General features: G+C 45.1%; 2 protein-coding genes across 5 annotated transcripts in view; one reads left to right on the top strand and one right to left on the bottom strand.

The window, feature by feature from the left end:
• PTDSS1 (phosphatidylserine synthase 1) overlaps positions 1-1,669 on the bottom strand; it is a 54,085-nt gene extending 52,416 nt beyond the window's left edge. Inside the window, exons 1-2 of one of the 2 annotated variants that reach the window (XM_055303371.1) lie at positions 1,386-1,524; positions 861-1,005 (exon numbers count right to left, since the gene is read on the bottom strand). Coding sequence is in view for 1 of the 2 variants with exons in the window: in XM_055303370.1 (XP_055159345.1) it covers positions 1,386-1,564 (179 nt within the window). In the remaining variant the exon portion in view is untranslated. Of the gene's footprint in view, positions 1-860; positions 1,006-1,385 lie in introns of both variants that reach the window. The other variant, XM_055303370.1, reaches the window with a different exon arrangement.
• Positions 1,670-2,018: 349 nt separating this feature from the next.
• MTERF3 (mitochondrial transcription termination factor 3) lies at positions 2,019-18,627 on the top strand. 3 transcript variants are annotated; one of them, XM_055303387.1, is made up of 8 exons: positions 2,019-2,062; positions 4,563-4,911; positions 5,776-5,928; positions 10,076-10,265; positions 13,560-13,707; positions 14,073-14,144; positions 15,266-15,427; positions 18,339-18,627. In XM_055303387.1, exons 2-8 carry the CDS (start codon positions 4,578-4,580, stop codon positions 18,531-18,533), a joined length of 1,254 nt encoding a protein of 417 aa, XP_055159362.1. In that variant the 5' UTR covers positions 2,019-2,062; positions 4,563-4,577; the 3' UTR covers positions 18,534-18,627. The 3 variants fall into 3 exon arrangements, with proteins under 3 accessions (XP_055159362.1, XP_055159361.1, XP_055159363.1); XM_055303386.1 differs by lacking the exon at positions 2,019-2,062 and adding an exon at positions 2,232-2,439; XM_055303388.1 differs by lacking the exon at positions 2,019-2,062 and adding an exon at positions 2,575-2,660.
• Positions 18,628-18,655: the final 28 nt, after the last annotated feature.

Below are 18,655 nucleotides of genomic sequence, written 5' to 3'. Positions count from 1 at the left end.
AATAAGAAAGGAGTGAGCTGTAGGAGGATATTTAAGTTCTATGAAAATCTGAAAGACCGCGGGGATTCCCAACAGAGACACCACTGGCATTGCATGTGTGCATGTGTGTGTATAGATCTTGCACATACATGTGCACACACAAACATCTGTCTAGGGGACAGTTCATTCTTTCTCAAACAGTGCTGTCCTATGTGTCATAACACACCTAGCACCTTAATCCCCACCTACTAATAACCAGAAGTTCCAATGCCTGTGGCCACTCAATACACTTCTGTACATTTTCTGCTGACCTGGAATGAGAACCATTGATTGTTGGATAAAAATACTGAGAGAAGTGACTGACGTTAATTGTGCGTTGTGAATGAGGTACTCCGCTATGTGCATTCACACGTTCATTTATTACTCATAAACCCGTATGAGGTAAGCAGGTGCTTTATCCGCATTTTACAAGTGTGGATCCTGAGGCTCAGAGAAAGGTTAAGGAGCGCGACCGTGGTGGACATAACAGACACCTGAAGCCAGCAGCCTGGTTCCAAAGCTACACCTATCTGGGTTGATCTTTTAAACCGTTAAGAGTGTGGAAGGCATACCTTTCGTTTCTTTAAAGAGGTTCTTTCGGAAAACACAAATCGTTGTAAGGAGGACCCACGGTGTGCATGTGATCATGCTCCTGGGATGGAATGGCTCCCTGGGCTGGGGGTGAGGGGCCACGTGTCAGTGAGTACAGTCCTATGATGTCAGTATCAAGAGCTGGCCTGTGCAAGTGTACATCAGGGGGGCTTGGAGCATGTGGCTATACGTGTCGGGGTGTGTGTGTGTGTGTTTCCGGGGAGGAGAGAGTGTGCTGTACTGAGACTTACGTGTCTTATTTATCACTTGCAGAGCATTTACTACGCGCCAGGCGCTGCTGCAATTGCCTGATGATACATCATCTCAGCACGAACGACAGGTAGTGCGGGCCGGTGTCTGTGTAGCAACGAGCCCAAGAGGCGACAGGTGCCTGGGCTGGAAGGGGAAAGGTCAGCTTGGACGCATGTCTCCCTCATTTGCGTTCCGGTGCCGTCTGAGGCTGGGGGCAGGGTTGCGCTAGGCGGCGGGTGTGCCACGCACAGCGGAGGTGCAGCCTGGGCAAGGCGGTGTCGTGCAACTCACGTGTGCAGTCTGTGCACGGCCGGTGGCGCGGGGCACGCGGGGGGACCACGGCGCGGGGTCCCGGGGGCGCCTGGGCCTGGGGGAGGCGCGTGGAAGCGCCGTGGGCCGCGGGGCTTTGAGCGCGCAGCGGGACGTGCTCACAGGGGTGCACGGGAGGTGGCCCGGGGTCCCGGGGCTGGGGCGCCCCGTGGTGACCCGCCCCCGCCCCCCCGCCCGCGGCGCGCCCGGCTCACCGCGTGAAGGCGAAGTACATGAGGCTGACGATGGTGAAGCTGAGCAGGGTGATGGTGTGCGGCCGGTAGAAGAAGTCGATGGTGATGTCCTCCACCTGCTGCTCGTTGATCATCCGGAAGTGCATCTTGTAGTTCACGTCGTCTTTGCTCAGGGTCCGGCTGCCCACGCACGACGCCATGGCGCGCCTCCCCGTCCTGCGGCGGCGGCGGTGGCCCCGGGCCCAGGAGGCCGCGACCCCGGGGCGGGCGCGCGGGCAGGCGGCGGGCGGGCGGCGGGGCCCCGACTGGCGCCGAGCGGGGGCCGGCGGCCGGGAGGGACGCGCGCGGGAGGGCGGGGTCGGGGCGCCGCCAACGCGACCTCGGGCGGGGGGCGCCGCCGGCAGGGCCCCCGCTGCCGCCCCGCCAGCCGCATCGCCCGGGCCCCGCCGTGGCCGCCCCAACGCAGGCGCCGGGCGCCGGGGGGCAGCGAGCGGGGCGGGGGCAGCGGCGGGCCCGGGCCGCCTCCTCCCGCCGCGCGCCGCCCGCCCGCCCCCCCCGCGGGGCCTCGCGGATGGTCTCGCCCACTCCGGCCGCAGCGCGCGGGGGCGGGGCTTCGGAGGGCGGAGTCTTGGATGGGGCGGGGCCTCGGGAGGGCGGGGCCTGGCACCCTAGCCCGACCGGGAGCCGGGCCGCCACAGGTAGAGCGCGGTGGGGGTGGGGGCGGGGAGCGGGGGCCGCCCGGGGGCTCGGGCTCGGCTCGGCCCGGCCCCGACCCCGGTTTCTTTCCTCCGACCAGCGAGGCGGGGCCTGCAGCGGCGCGGCGGAGGGAGGCGGGGGCGGGCTTCCTGCGGAAGTTCCCGGCGGCGGGCGGCGGGCGTGGGGGGGCCTGCGGGGTCCCGGGCCGGCGAGGCGAGCGGCTGCCTGCCCCGGGCCGACGGCGCCGCGCCCACCCTCCAGCCCGCTGCACCGCGTTCAGCCGCCGCCTCGCCTCCCCCCGGCCGCGTGGCCGCGGCGTAGACCGACGACCTGGTGTCCTGGCCGCGGGGCCACTTGCAGCCAGCGCACGCTGCAGCCGGCGAGTCTCGGGGCCCGGGGCGGGGGTCGCGGGGCGGCCGGGGGGTGACCCAGGCCGCGGGGTGACGTAGGCACGGGGGCTGTGACGTAGACACGGGGTGACCCAGGCCCGGGGGGGGGGGGTGAGCGAACAATCCATCCACGCAGGGGCACACCCAGCAACGAAGCGATGATGCGACAGGATCCGGGCAGGAGAAGCACGTGAAGCCCTTTTTAAAAAAAGTATATATATATATATTATTTATTTATTCCTGAGACACAGAAAGGGAGAGAGAGGCCGAGACCCAGGCCGAGGGAGAAGCAGGCTCCTGCGGGGAGCCCGACGGGGACTCGGTCCCGGGACCCGGGGTCACGCCCTGGGCCGACGGCGACACTAACCGCGGAGCCACCGGGCTGCCCCCGCGAAGGCCTTTCACGGGTTTCGGGCGGGATGCGGGCGGGATGCGGGGCCCCCTGCGGCAGATGGGAGGCGCACTCATCTGAGCCCGCAAGGCTTCGCCGTCCGTGGAGATTTCCGAAGTCTGCTCTGAAACCTGAGAAGTCAGTCCAGTGTTTTACGGCGCACAGGGACAAGGACCCCTCGGTGCGCCCGAGACCTTGGGAACCGCGCCCCGTCCCGGCCGTGGGCCGCCGCGCCGCCGAGGCCCCCGGGCTTCCACTTTCCTCCCTTTGACTTTGCAGAGACGGGATGTCGCGGGCTTGCGGGAAAGGCCCACGCCTGGCTGCCATCTCCCGCCAGGATTTAGCGAGAAGCATCTACCCCAGGAGGCTGTTGTGCAAACTTACTTCCTTTCTAAAATCACTCCAGAGTGACAGTGAGCCTTTGACTTTCAGGAATCTTTCTGGAGACTTCCCTAAATTCCAAATCTCCAGGAAGACAGACCCTCAATCATCTGCTCTAATTCTGAGCGTAAAACAAGCTGAATTCCAATAAGCAGAAAAACAGATCAAAACGTTGTATGCTACGATTAATTGAGCAGCAAATACTCCCTTCGTATTTGGATGTATAGTCAACGATGATAAAAATGGCCAACATGTGTTGAGCATTTTCTATAGGCTGGACTCCATGCTATGTTTTATGTGGATTATCTTATTTAACATAACATAAAATTATAACATCAAATCTCTCCTAATGAAGCTAAATATAAAATCTCTTCATAATCCTGGAGCTTAACGTCATAACAGCCTTTCCTTATAAAAAATCTTTTTAAAAAACTGCATTTTTGGCCAAACATTTATGTATTCATCGCTCGTTGCTTATGTATTTCTGTCATTTCATTTTGCTTGCTAGTTTTGACCTTTTGTTTTTGAAGGCTTTTCTTTTTCTTTTTTTCTACAGCCAAAAACAGAATTTGACAGAATTGGTTTTGTTAATTCCCTTCTGAGGAACAGCTTTATCCAAAATAATCAACAGTTCAGCCCAGAGGATTAACCAAGAAACAATCTTCTAGATAACAGTGATAATACCTAGGACACTGATTATTTAGGACAACGTAGAATTATTTATGAGTAACGTATAAACAAAATGCATTTGGATAATTCAGTGTCTTCATCAACAATCTGTTTCTTAAATGCTGTTCAAACCAAAAAATTTTTTTAAAGATTTTATTTACTCATGAGTGACAGAGAGGGGCAGAGAGAGAAGCAGGCTTCATGCAGGGAGCCCGAATGTGCGACTCGATCGCAGGACCCCTGGGTCACTCCCTGGGCCCAAGGCAGGCGCTGAACCACTGAGCCACCCAGGCACCCCCTCTTCAAACCAAATTTTAAGAACACTTAATTGCATTCCCTTACTTCCTTTAAATACTAAATTTAACAGGGATTATGGGGTTCAGCTGTAGTTTAAACATTTACAAGTTTTAGTGATTCTGCTTTAAATTATAAAGAAATCTTTATTTTTCTAGTTGAGAAGTTCCTGTCTTTTGGTTTGTAACTGGGACTGCCTTGTTTTTGGTTTTTTTCCTGTGCTAAAAAGCATTTGATTGTTCTAATCCTCTAAATTTATTAAACATCTTTTAATTGGAAAAAAAAAAGATTTTCCAGTTTATCATTTTGTTGTTTGAATACTGTTCTAAACATTTAAGTAAGTTTCTCTTTGTTGATGGTTATGTATTTCCTTTATAGGCTACTTTAAGAAAAATGGCTTTGTCAGCCCGTCAGATACCCAGATGGTTCAATTCAGTTAAATTGAGTAGCTTTGTTACAGCTATGCAACTGGGAAAACGTTTTCCAAGAGCAGGAAAAACATTGTTGCGTGGCGTTTCTGCTCAGCCACAGATGTCCTCTGGCAATTGCTTTCTCCAGTGGGGATTTAAGGCTTACAGGACTTCCTCCTTACGGAATAGTTCCCAGTCGGCCAACCCAAGTAGGCAGGAGATTGGTTCTGCCCAAAGTACTCTGCTTCCTTCTGTGAATGAACAGACACCGAAGACACAAAAGATACCCAGCCTTGATTCTGAGCTGTCTCTAGAAGGTAATTCTGAACTTCCAGAAAAGTCCCCTTTGGAACAAGTTAACTCTTAATAGTGTGTTAGCCCATTTCAAGGCATACTTTGTACCAGGCTAATAAGAGAACAATGCCAGTTCTATCCACTTACTTGAGAAAAAAAAAGTTTGTAGATTAATGTATATAATATTTTGTTACAGATGTATGTGTAAGAGTTGCTTTCTTAATACTTTATTACTTAGATTCTCTATAAAAATTTTTTCAGGTGGTAATTTAGGTTTTTTTAGGGTCTAATTTATCCTAATACTGTATTCCTGATTAGGATATAATTGTATCCAAGTAAAAGTCGTCATTTTTGAGCATAGAGTCCTATGAATTTTGCCAAACCTGTCTGGTAGTGTGACAGCCTCCACAATCAGCAAACCAAAAAGAACACAAATAGAACATCCCAAAAAGCTTGAGAGTAACTTGGAGGAGAGGGCATTGCACTGAAAGACGTTTCAGGGTGTAATGACCTTAACCCATACAAACCTGGCTGGTAGAATATGTTGTCCTTTGGGCCAGTTTAACAAGCTACAGTAGAATCTGTCTCAAAACATACTTGAAGGTGAGTTGGTCTTTAGCATTCTTACCTGTTGGTGGAAAGGGATTTTGTGTAGGACCTGCTCCTGACGAGGGGAAACCTACCACCGGATTTCTAACCTTGGAGCAACAGTGGTTGATTTCTCTAGAGTCGTAACCTTACCTCTCAGAAGGCAGATGTTGAACTTGTCAGACATGTAATTCTAAAGTGACCCAAAGATTTAAGGAGAGGCGAGCTCGGGAAGAGGCGTCGTGGTAGGGCGGGCTGGGAGCTGACGGCCTCTGTCTTTCCGTCCGGCGCCTGCCCAGCTCTGGACGACCTGCCCTCCCTGGCTCCCCTGCAGCCCGTCTCCGAGGAGGAGGCCATTCAGATCGTCGCAGACCCTCCGTTGCCCCCAGACACGTTCACCCTCCGAGACTACGTGGATCATTCCGAGACTCTGCAGAAATTAGTGCATTTAGGTGAGTCCGAACCGTCTGTGGGTGCTCGAGTGTATTCTTCTTTGTTTTTTTGCCTCACTTTGTTCAAATCAGCATTTGTAGTTTTTATCAAGATGAACAGAAGTCACATAGTGGGAAGAGGCCTTTCGTGAAAAACCATACTCTCCTTCCTGACCTCCATGCCGTTCCCGCGGGCAGCTCTCAACTTTTACGCTCCTCGGGTCTGTAGTTAACCCTGTTTATGTAACTGTTCATAGTGCCCTTGCTTCATTCATGGGTTTTAGACCTTAGCTGACCTCTCGTAGGTAGACATGTACTTCTCCCCTCTTCAACTTGCCCACTATAGTTATGGTTAACAATTTCTAGATGGATCATCAGCCAGCCTTATATTATGACTATAAATATTGTTTGCTGCTGTTCTCTGGCATTGTTTTCCTTCCTTGTACGTTTCATTTTTCCATAGTCGCTAATACTTCTTGTTTTTCCTTTGATTCATTTTCTTTATTTCTAGGGCCAAATCTTCCCACACTTCCAATAGCCTGCCTGTCAGGACAGATTTTTCTGCAGTAAGCCCTACCAGATCAGGAACTCCTTCCTCCTCCACCCTGCCTGCCCCCCACTGTTCCTCCTGGAGCCCACTGTCCCCCTAGCGTGGATGGGCTCTTCTGTCCTGGCCCGCTCCGTGACTGCTTGAGCCTGTGGGCTGGGAGGGGACGCGTGGGTCCGGGTGGCTGAAGGCAGCCAAGCCATCTCACCATCTCACTGCAGACCTGTACTCAGTCCTCTCCTGTTCTGTCCAGCACCTCACTGCAGCCTCTGGCTTAGTTCTCTTTCTAAAATGCCGGGCTGACCCTGTCAGTGACCTCCTGGAAATCCTTCAGAGCCTTCCCGGGATGTCACAGCTCTATCTAGTCTGGCCCCTGCTTCCCTTTTCAACCTCACTGCTTGCCCCTTCCCTCCTTTTTCCAGCTCTGACAACTGGAAGACTTAGTTCCAGCAACTTCTGAGATGTCCTCAGTGACCCTCCTCTGGGCCTCACATCACCCCGGGCTCAGTTCCTTTCTAGCCCTAATAACAGTACTACAGTTGTTTACTGACCTGCTCCTGCGTGAGTTGCCCGGATGTGCAGGGAATGGCCTTTGTCTTCAGAGGCATCTAAATATACTAAGGAATAACTGGGCTGCAAGGACGAAAGGTCCAATGGGAAGTGCCACATAAGACAAAGTGTTCTGTGGTTTCAAAGCGGAGAGAAAGATGACATCTGCAAAGGGAGAGGCAGTCCCCTTCCTTCTGCAGCAGCTTCCCCCAGCCTTAGGATAGGTGCTGTGGCCAGTACAAGATAAATACAAGACGTGGCCCCTGCCTTGAGATAATTTCCAGCATACTTGAGGGTTTGGGAATATGTTTCAGCCACTCCTTCATCTGTATGTTGACACGTCAACAGCACATCTGGGAAGTCACTTAAGTGACAGTACGTTGGAGGAGCCATGGTTGCATTGGCAGGGAGTAGTTGTGAGGACTCAAGTGTCCTGCTGCCTGTCTGCTTCTCAGATGTCTTTTCTGCCTTTGTCTGCCTCCCCTGTATCCCAGGAGGTCAGCCTCTATGCACCAGAGCTCCCTTGCCAGCTGGCTTCTGGGCAGCTTCGGCCAGGGGGAGGCCCTTGCAGGACAGGAGCGAGGGCAGGTGGGAGTATTTATTCCCCTGTTCCCTCCCTGCTTTGGGTCCTGTCACTGCCTGGCTCCATGCTCCATGACAACGGCTCCCACTGAGCAGCCCTTTCCTAGTGGCTTGCAGGCCCCCTGGGCTCAGGTAATACTTTGTGCTCCCTGCCTCTGGAGCACCAGGGGTGCCCTTGTTCGTTCCCACGACTCTCACTGACTGTGTCGAGTCCCTTCATTAGAGTTCTCTTTGTTCGCACGGTCCGGGGCGGAATCTGTCGCCCGCCAGACCTTGATTGATACACAAAATATGTGTGACCGTAAGCGAACACCGTGGTAATAATTGTAGTTAAGCGGTAAAAGCAACTTAGACTGCGGTCACCCAGAAGTTAGAGGCGTGTATTACTCGTTTAATATCCCCAGAGCTTGACAGAAGTGCCTGGTCCATAGTAGGAATTCCGTGACTATTTTTTCAAGTTAATGAAATCTTGAGGAAGCCCATGTGATTTGTGCTGACAGCAGTGTGCTCTCCTGATGAGATTCTGCTCTCCTATTGCTGTTAAAAAGCAGCTTTTCAGGATTTCTGTTTGAGCACAGTCAGGGTGTGACGGCTCATGCTGAGCAAGGCACTTCAGCACATGTCAGCTGTAAATTTGAAGTCTGAACCCTTTATTTTTAAAGCACCCCTTCCCACATTTATCACAGATTCTTGGAACTAGTTTCTGTCTTTATCTATCCATCCAATAATTTGACTTGTTATTAATATTATTTTTAAACTATAACAGAATTCCATCTCCTTGTGAATAATGCAAGTGTTAAAGAACTCTCACCTTCTTTTCATACCCGTTTCCACTTTCCAAAGGTAACCCTGTCACCAGTCTGTTGAATAGCTTTCCCCACCTTTTTCTGTGCAAATATATTTATTATAGAAAGCCGTACCTGGGCTTTATATTTTTATGTATTAAAGCTTAATATTTTTAACACTGTTTTCTTCCAGTAGTTTTAGAGTTAGTACATAGTTAGATTCTTAATCTTTCTGAAAATTTTCTATCAGATACGGAAGGATTTTTTTTCTTTGGTTTAAGTATAATTGACGTTATATAGTTTCAGATACACAACATAATGATTCAGTAGTTCTGTGCATTACATCATGCTCACCATGGTAAGTGTAGTAATGGAAACATTTATTTTTCAAATGTATAGGTAGTGGTCCCATTATGTCGTGATGAATCGTACATCTTTTCACCATTAATTAGAAGTGCCATTATTATCATATGCTAATTTTTTATTTTATTTATTTAGTTGATCCTGGATCTGTTTCGAGTCTCCATTCTGTATGTGTGTTTGTGTAATCTGTTTTTCTGTTCACGATCATCTTATATCAATGCCTGTTTAATATCAAATTTGGGTTTAGAATTATGTTTGGATCTAATAATATATGAAATTATAATTTATTTTTCTGGTTGTGTATACCATTAAAGAAAGGATGTTTTTATTTCATTGCTCTTATATTTAAGACTTTAAAGTTACATCCGGAAATCAGTTTGAGAGTTATTTTGCACCTGAAGAAATATTTTTAAGACTATAAAATTTAAGTCTACCTTAGGGTTTTACATTATCTTCAAATGTTTACTCTAAAGGTAAGGAATAGCCCTTTCCTGTTCATGGTTTTTCTTTTAATCAGATAAAAGAGGAAAAAAATGAGAGAATAAAATGCTCAGTTTTAATGAGAATTTTTAATTACAGGTTACTTTGTTTCCCTGCCTAATTAACATTGCCATCTAATTATATTCATAACCAGAGAATACTTTAACAACTTGCTTTCTCCTGTGCCTTATCTCACGTTCTTAGACTGCCTGAGATTATAAGGATATCTGAAGGTTAAAGACTGTAAACTTTCTTCTCTGTTATCTATTTGAGGGCTGTATATGCTCACCTGTTCTCACACAGGATTTCTTGAGCTCCTTCAAGGTACATGTCTCCATGCTGAAGGCCCGGAGATTATAGTGAGAAGACATAGAGTTATTTTTATTCCCCCACCTGGAGGGGATCAGAAGCATATTTTGAAAATAATCCTTATGACTAAGGAAATGACGACATCAAATAAAGTAACTATTCAAAGGGTTTGTTACACGGCAGAATTACGAGTTAAGCAATTACTGTGGAGATCACTAGGGGCTCATAAGCATCCTTCACACAATATTCAAGAAACCATGGATTAAGATGATGATCCTAGCTAGGGCAGTATGATTCAGTGAATTTGTTCTGGGTAGGAATTTAGCCCCGAGTGCACTGTTTTCCTTTATATGTGACTTTGAAATAAATACTACGTCTTCATTTTCATTTAATTTTGTTTCTGCAACCAGTTTAGTTTAAATATATTTAGAAATTTCTATTGGCCTATCTCAGTTCTCTTTTGGGCGGGTTGTTGATCTTCATCTGTAATTCCTTGTGTTTTTATGTATGATGTTTAATGACCTAGCCAAACAGTATGTGTAATTTATTGTAGGAGTGGATCTCTCAAAGATAGAAAAACATCCAGAAGCAGCCAACCTCCTTCTGAGACTGGATTTTGAAAAAGACATTAAGCAAATACTCATGTTTCTTAAAGATTTGGGTATAGAAGATAACCAGCTGGGAACATACCTGACTAAAAACTATGCTATTTTCTCTGAAGACCTTGAAAATCTTAAGACCAGGTGGGGCTTTTACAATGATTTTTGCATAACCCAAGAAGTGGTTATGAAGGAAATGTGTCTGTCTGTAAGTTATTTTTAAGACTTTGCTGCCTAATGATCAGCTGATAATGAACATGAATGTTAATTTTTTTTGGTTACGGACTTTCTTTGATCAAGGTTAAGTATCTAAAATAGTTCTTTTGCTCAACTTCTCATTTTTATGTGTTCAATTATTGCTGAGTCAATACTTAACTGTTTCTCTTCAGAAACCATAATAAAAAAAAATTAAGCCATTAACAAATGGCTAAATGGCTGGGAGTGCACTTAGAGTTATGAAAGTCTGAACTTCTGTGGATTGTTTTAATTTTCTGGGCAACTTTTGACATCCTCTTGGCACATTGTTGTATAATTTGCTTACTCACTTCCGTAAGTTGGCTATTTTGGTGGTTTCTTTTTTTCCTCTTTACAAAGCACTTCCATAAACCTCTTTATATTCATTCAGCATTTAAAGAATTGATTAGATCTGTGAGAATCGATACAGGGAGATGAGATAGCATTGATCTGTGAGATAGCAGTCCTGCTAGGCTTTGGGACCGTCCCTAAGTTCACCTTTTGAAGTGATCATCCTTCCTACTTCCCACCTAAGTCAGTTCTTCCCTGTATTTCCAGATTTACTGAGTAGGATCACTGCTCATCTTGTTGCCCAAGTCAGAAATATTGCTATTAACTTTGGCTTCTCTTCTTTTATCTTACTTTTTAAAAAATATTTTAGCTATTTTAGAGAGAGAGAGCATGCACAAGCAGGGGGAAGGGCAAAGGGAGCAGGAAGCCTGATCCCAGGACCTTGAGATCATGACCTAAGTGGAAGGCAGACCAGACCCTTAAGCAACTGAGCCACACAGGCACCTCGGCTCCTCTTCGTTTACTATCCACGTTAATATATCACCTACCAATTCTGTTTTTGTCTCTCAAATCAGTTAACTCATTTCTCTTAATCTTCACTGTGAAGATCACCTCGGGTTCCCATTTCACATGAAGATTGCTGTAAGTCTCCTTACTGGCTGCCTCTGGTCTTCACCCCCAGGTTATCCTCACACTGATGGTGAGCCTCACTGCATTTCAGTGAACCGTGCAGTTCCTTGAACCATCAGAGTCCAATGCCTTGTCTCTAAGTTAGGAAAAGTTTCCCTAACACTGAACAACTTGAGCTCCTGTATACGCAAGGCACTAAGTTAGACTTGAGCCACAAAGGATAAACATACACACGTCTCTCTTCATGGGACTTACATTCTGGTATAATATAGACAAACTGTTACAGGGGAGAGGAGGAGTGATTCTAGGAGACTCGGTCTGACATAACCAGCTCTGCTGCTGCCAACTGCCTGGAACATAATTGCTATATGTTTCTAGAAATGCAATTGCTAGGTGAAAAGGTATGTACATTTTTAATCTTAATAGATAGCGACAAATTGTCCTTTGTAGGGTGGTTTTCCAGCTTACACTCCCACCGTCATATGGAAGTGCCAGTTTCCCTCTTACCCTCACTAATACGGGGTCATCAAACTTCATGGTTTCAGTTCATTTTATAGATTAAAACCATGCCTCGCTGTTGTTTCAGAAATGTGTGGAGGATCTTTTCCTATGTTGAATTTCTATTTACGTCGCCTCTTCTATAAATCACATATATCCTCTGTCATTTTAAAATGAAGTATTTTTCTTTTGTAAGCATTCTTCTATATTTTAACAAAATTAGTTATTTCTCTGTGACATGTTTTAATACTTACCACTTTGATTTTGTCAATAGTTAGGGGGATTCCCTTGCATTTTAAATTTTTATATAGTTAAATTTATCAGTTTTTTCTCTCGTGTCGTCTGAGTCCCTTAAAGGAATAGGAGTCACTTATAAAACATTAGCTCTGATGGTTTACAGTATAGAAGTTTCATAGGCATTTTGTTTTTTTCTGGTGAGAATTAAGCAAGATAATGTTCTGGTATACTGTAAACATTTAATAAAACTCCCTTTTACTATGTTTATAAACAGCTTTTAAGAATCAGCAATGTTATTTCGTAGTCAAACCTACTTTTACTACTTTATTTTGGTTCCCAGAAACTTAGGAAATTTCTTAGCTGTTAACAAAATGCATAATGGAAATCACAGGAAAATTTTTTTTGTACTTTTTTATTGGATTTTGATTTGCCAACCTATAGTATAACACCCAGTGCTCATCCCATCCACTGACCCCCTCAGTGCCTGTCACCCAGTCACCCCATTCCCCCCACCTCCCTTTCCACTCCCCCTTGTTCATTTCCCAGAGTTAGGAGTCTCTCACATTTCATCACCCTCTCTGATACTTCCCACTCATTTTCTCTCCTTCCCTTTTAATTCCTTTCACTATTTCTTATATTCCCCGTATGAGTGAAACCGTATGATGATTGTCCTTCTCCGACTGACTCACTTCACTCAGCATAATACCCTCCAGGTCCATCCACGTCAAAGCAAATGGTGGGTATTTGTCATTTCTAATGGCTGAGGAATATTCCAGTGTATACATAGACCACATCTTCTTTATCCATTCATCTTTCGATGGACACCGAGGCTCCTTCCACAGTTTGGCTATTGTGGACATGGCTGCTAGAAACATCGGGGTGCAGGTGTCCTGGCATTTCACTGCATCTGTATCTTTGGGGTAAATCCCCAGCAGGGCAATTGCTGGGTCGTAGGGAAGGTCTATTTTTAACTCTTTGAGGAACCTCCACACAGTTTTCCAGAGTGGAAAACTGCACCAGGTCACATTCCCACCAACAGTGCAAGAGGGTTCCCCTTTCTCCACATCCTCTCCAACATTTGTGGTTTCCTGCCTTGTTAATTTTCCCCATTCTCACTGGTGTGAGGTGGGATCTCACAGTAAAAATTACTTTTGAAAATACATGCTCAGTAAATTTGCTAAACTAAAAAAATTCCTCTTTCGATTTCCACCATGCTTGAGGGTCTTTGGAATCTCTTAATTTAATTTATGGATTTTCTGTTCTTAGCAAAAAAAAATTCTTAAATAGAAGCTATTTATTTTTTTTTTTACCAAGTAATAAAATAAGTCAGATTAACTAAAAAGAGTATCTATTAGATTAGAAAATTATTTGGTTTCCAAGTATAAATGGGAAACCATTCTAGAATTGGATGGGTGCTTGTTTTGCTTTAACCATATTTGAGCCATTATCATGGAATGTTTTTTATCTCTTGTTTGTTACTGTGGAAAGTAGCATGACATTAGTAAATGTTAATTATAGGTACTGTGTTTTTTTTGTTTGTTTCTCTAGAGTGGCTTATCTACAATCAAAAAATTTCAGTAAGGCACAGATTGCACAGATGGTCAGAAATGCGCCGTTTTTGCTGAGTTTTTCAGTGGAAAGATTGGATAACAGATTGGGATTTTTTCAGAAAGAACTTGAACTCAGCGTGAAGAAGGTAAAGAAAAGAGAATTTGTCTATTTCCATGTGAGCTACATTTAGTAACTTAAATCTCACGTTTCTCACAGATGCCTGGCCCATATAAATGCCAGGTATATTTGTACAAGAATGAATTACTCTACTGGTTAAATATATAGCTGTATCATTTTATAATATTCCATCAAGTTGGTGCCTTAAATTTTATTTCCAGTATTTGTTTTTTTTCTCAATCAGTATTAAGTTTATGTATTTTCCGGGTTCCTAGCATTTTTTCTGATTGGCTCATATTTTAAATTTTCATTTTGTGTTCCTAGCAATGCCTTGTTTTCCCAAACTAGTTGGATGTCCATGTATAGTAATAACGGATTGTTTTATAACTGTAGACTAGAGATCTGGTCGTTCGTCTCCCAAGACTACTAACTGGAAGCCTGGAGCCTGTGAAAGAAAACATGAAGGTAGGTCGACTTTAAGCTTTTCAGAAATCAGCTTCTTTCTCTACGTGCTTAAGAGGAGGATGGAATTTGCTCTGTCATCTTAAAACCAGATTGTGAAAGAAGTCATTTCTTAAAAAAAAAAAAAAAAGTCATTTCTAAAAAGATGGACAAAGAAATGATACAATAAATACCTAGCAGGCAGTTTTTGGTAATAATACGTTCACGTTTCCCAGGTCTTACAGGCGTGAATCACCTTGCAGACGCTGATACCAGTAATCCCAGAGTAGTGCATTAGGGGGCGGGTGATACCGGGAAACTGCGCCTGTTGCCCAGTCTGAGACCCCAGGTTTATGTCACCTCGGCGGGAGAGGAGTCTTGGAGGCTGGATCCAAAAGACATTGGTGAAGAGACCAGTGGCAACATGTTGCTCTCCTCAGACTGTGCCCACTGGCAGCTCTCTGTCACAGGACATACCAGACACTCCCAAGACAACAAGGCCGCGGAGTAGTTAGTTAGTATACAAAGCTGTAGGAGTATTTAAAATTTAAAAACCTACAGTGTTCCGTGTCCAGTTGTTGAAATATTATTGAGCAGCTGCCCATGTGCTGTGCTGGGGTGACAGTCCCTGCTCTCATGGGGCTTAGGACCCAGTAGGGGCAGCGCATGCAGAGTAGTAAGAGCAGCGGGTTGCTCAGGGAGCAGAGGACCTAACACACGTTCGGGTAGTTAGTTTTATCATCTGTGGCATTTTGGCATGTAGTTTCTCCAGATAACATGTAAATGAGTGTGACTGGGAGTGGAGACTCAAAAAACACTTTGAAAATCTTAACAGCTGGTCTGTGGTGTAGGGCCTGTTACAGCCAGCCTGACCAGGCTTTCCATATCCACCATCCTTGTGTCTCATCGTGACGACAGCTCCTGTTGGTGATCTTGGTGATAATCCCCAGGCTGTCAGCAGTTCTTCTCAGGAGAGGGGCTTGAAATTCAGGTTACCCCACGAGCAGGAAGCCACGGACCCTGGCACAGCTGTCCCCAGATTCTGGTGTCCTCGTTTCAAATTTTAAAGGAGTCAGTGTGTCCTCTGGCATATTACCAAGATGAATGTTTCCATTCCCGATGCAAGCAACTCTACTTTCTTTTAGGTTTATCGTCTTGAACTAGGTTTTAAACATAATGAAATTCAACATATGATCACCAGAGTCCCCAAGATGTTAACTGCAAATAAAAGGAAGCTTACTGAGACTTTCGACTACCTGCACAATGTGATGAGCATTCCCCACCATCTCATTGTCAGGTTCCCCCAGGTAAGGAGCACACAGCCCTCTCAGAGCTGTCATCGCCCTTTGCCCAGAACTGTTCTCTGGGTGTTCTGCAAAAATTATTTACTGTTTGGGAAGTATTAGACCAATACAGACTGGTTCTGAGATTGACACTGGCAGTAAGGTCGTATTTCTATTGCCCATCTTGTAAATCAACAACATACCTAACACATGGAGTTGAGGGATCACTTGTGAAAAGTATACAACTTCTAGGCACACATGTCCATCTCCGGAGGAGACACAGGGACGAATCTGTTTCCCTAGAGTTGTTACCTACTGCTCATCCTGCCTTTTGGAATCTAACGCATTCCCAAGTGTGTTTTTTTTCCCATTTAAATTGGGAATAAGATCACTTCCCCGAAGGGTCCTTTCAGTTCTACGTGTACTTTTTATTCACAGTCTATCTTAATCCATCAGTTAGGAGCACCTGGGTGGCTCAGTTGGTTAAAGTGTCCAACTTTTAGTTTCAGCTCAGGCCATCATCTCATGGATTCTGGAATCGAGACCCACGTTGGGCTCTGTGGCAGTGGAGAGCCTACTTGGGATTCTCTCCTTCTCCCTGACCCCTCCAGGGTGTGTGTGTGCGCGCATATGCGCGATCTCTCTTTCTCTCCCTCTCCCCCCCCTCAAATAAATAAATAAACCTTTGTAAATAAATAAATAGATCCATTAGTTAATAAGCCATATTGTAATCATCTCCTACCAAAGTATAAAACAGTTATAGTTTACTGTTGTGCCAAAGCCATTTTTATATTTTCCAAGCTAATCAGACGTCCCTGTTCTTTAGCAAGTGACATTATCTGCTTGTTCACAAGAATGTTAACTCTCCGAGGGCAGAGATCCTGTCTGATTTATACATTGCCGGATTTCCAGCGTCTGGAAGTACACCAGGACTTTTAGTAGGCACTGGATAAATATTTGCTGAACCAATGAATGACTGAATTAAATCAAAGTCATCCTTCTTTCCTTTTTGCCATCTGACTAGACCCTCCGTATTCACTGGATAAATGAAGGTTGAAATTCATTAAAGTGACCTCCCTACTCTGTTCGCTACACGTGTTCTTGATGTAAAAATAGGCGGAGGAAATAGGACTTTCATATAACTCAAAACTAGATTGCATTTGGTATAATTCCTTCACAAACAGCAATGTTTATTTACCTATCATACTTCGCTATGAATGAGCCCTTAATAGAGAACTTTTGTTTCATTAACTGTATATGTATTCATTAAAAATGCAGTGCTACAAACTTGGCTTAATGGAACAATCATAAAGTAAGTGGTCTTCAAGTAAAACGCAAAAATGATTAGTTTTCCCCTGGGCTGTTAGGTAATTAATAATAATTAATAACCGGATTTGGGGATACAAAAATCAATCAGACATGATCTGTATTCTTGGAGAATCTGTAATCTAGTGTGGAAGACAAGTCCCTAACATGTAATTGACTTACATAGTGTTAGAGTCTTAACCAGGTACCTTATATAGAACTGTTAATTTAGAAGAGGTAGGAAAATTATAGAAATAATGAGAGCTACTGAGTGCTCATTGTGTGCCAGCTGTCTTCACTGCTTTACTTGTATTCATTCATTTAATCCTCACAGCCACCATCTGAGATAGGTACTGTTGTTAGCCCTATTTCACAGGTGACAATGTAAGCATGAAAGGACTGTCCAAAGGTTACCCAGGTAACGGGGCCGAGCCAAGATTAGAACTCTGGCAGTTAGGTATAAAAACATGCTCTTAACTAGGGTGCGCTACCATCTAAGACCTGGCATTTGAGTTGTCAGTAGAACGAGTCGGGGGAGGGGACCCTTAGGGGGCTCAGCAGTTTAGGGCGGCCTTCAGCCTGGGACGTGATCCTGGAGACCTGGGATCGAGTCCTGCGTTGGGCTTCCTGCCTGGAGCCTGCTTCTCCCTCTGCCTGTGTCTCTGCCTCTCTCTCTCTCATGAATAAGTAAGTAAAATCTTAAAAAAAAAAAAAAAAAACAAGTTGGGGGTTGCAGAGGTGGACAGAAACTATGAACTTGACCGGATGCATCAAAATAATTTGTTTAAAAAACAGACTTTTGGGCACCTCAAACCCTTGCTTCTGGGAAGTCCAGTTACAGAACTGGGACTTCCTTATTGAGATTCTCAGACTTGTAGGGGTCTGGGGTCTGGCTAACATTTAAAAAAAAAAAAAAAAGGAAGATACACATTAACTGACTGGACTGTGAGGGAACCGGTGGACTTGAAATCTTTGGCTGGTGCTTTAGAAACTTCGTGGTATGAAGCCAATTTTCTCTTGTAAAAAACAAGTTCTCGTTGGCCTGTTTCTGACTCCTTTCTAAAGTTGCTGCCGCTCATGCTACTCCTTGAGTTTTAACCCCAAGACCGGCAGGACCGCTTTCCCCAGTTGCTCCCCAGAGGCTGGGTTCCTTCATTCCAACACTAAGCAGAGAGCGGGAGCAGCAGGAATTTCACAAAAGTAAGGAAGCTCCACAGATCGTGAAGCTTTTTGGTGCCAATAGACCTTGATCTCCAACTTTGGTTCTCAAACTTGGCAGTCATCAGAATCACCTGGGGAACCGGTGGGCCCCAGAGTTGCTGTTAAGTATTTTGGGGCAGGGCCAGATGATTTGCGGTTTTAACATCTCCTCCATCTGGATTACCCAATGTTCTTTGCCTACAGTATAGCCCTTAATTACTCTATAATTGTCCTGTTTGTTTTGAGTCCCTTTTGAATCATCATTTTTTAGCAGAAGCTATATGGTTTAAGGCCTGTGGCATTTATCATAGTTACCGAGCATGTGTCAGTACTTTATCATTGTTAGCCTAATCAAAATTTTCAGCCAAATAAACAGTTTAATAGGTCATCTTTCAGTGCACGTTTTTAAAGACTTTTTTTTTTTTTTTAGGTGTTTAATACAAGGTTGTTTAAAGTCAAAGAAAGACATTTGTTTCTTACCTATTTAGGAAGAGCACAGTATGATCCAACAAAACCTAACTACATCTCTCTGGACAAGTTTGTGTCTGTACCTGATGAAATATTCTGTGAGGAGATTGCCAAAGCCTCAGTACAGGACTTTGAGAAATTCTTAAAAACTCTTTAGTGTTTGATGAATGTTAAGATGTAATAATGTAAAATGAATGTATATATGAGTGAATACTACATGTTTTTAAATAAATGCCTCAGGCCTCCATTAATGCTGGAAACAATTTCTTGACTCTGTGA

This window comes from Nyctereutes procyonoides, unplaced genomic scaffold (assembly GCF_905146905.1).
Source record: "Nyctereutes procyonoides isolate TBG_1078 unplaced genomic scaffold, NYPRO_anot_genome, whole genome shotgun sequence".
Lineage (NCBI taxonomy): Eukaryota > Metazoa > Chordata > Mammalia > Carnivora > Canidae > Nyctereutes > Nyctereutes procyonoides.
Note: the sequence above shows the minus strand (reverse complement) of the source record. Positions and strands in the feature narration are given on the sequence as shown.

Coding starts and splice junctions, on each gene's coding strand:
- MTERF3 (XM_055303387.1), top strand. CDS start 4,578: ATGGCTTTGTCAGCCCGTCAGATACCCAGATGGTTCAATTCAGTTAAA. Junction 5,929..10,075: donor GCAGAAATTAGTGCATTTAG/GTGAGTCCGAAC, acceptor AATTTATTGTAG/GAGTGGATCTCTCAAAGATA. Junction 15,428..18,338: donor TCATTGTCAGGTTCCCCCAG/GTAAGGAGCACA, acceptor TTTTTTTTTTAG/GTGTTTAATACAAGGTTGTT.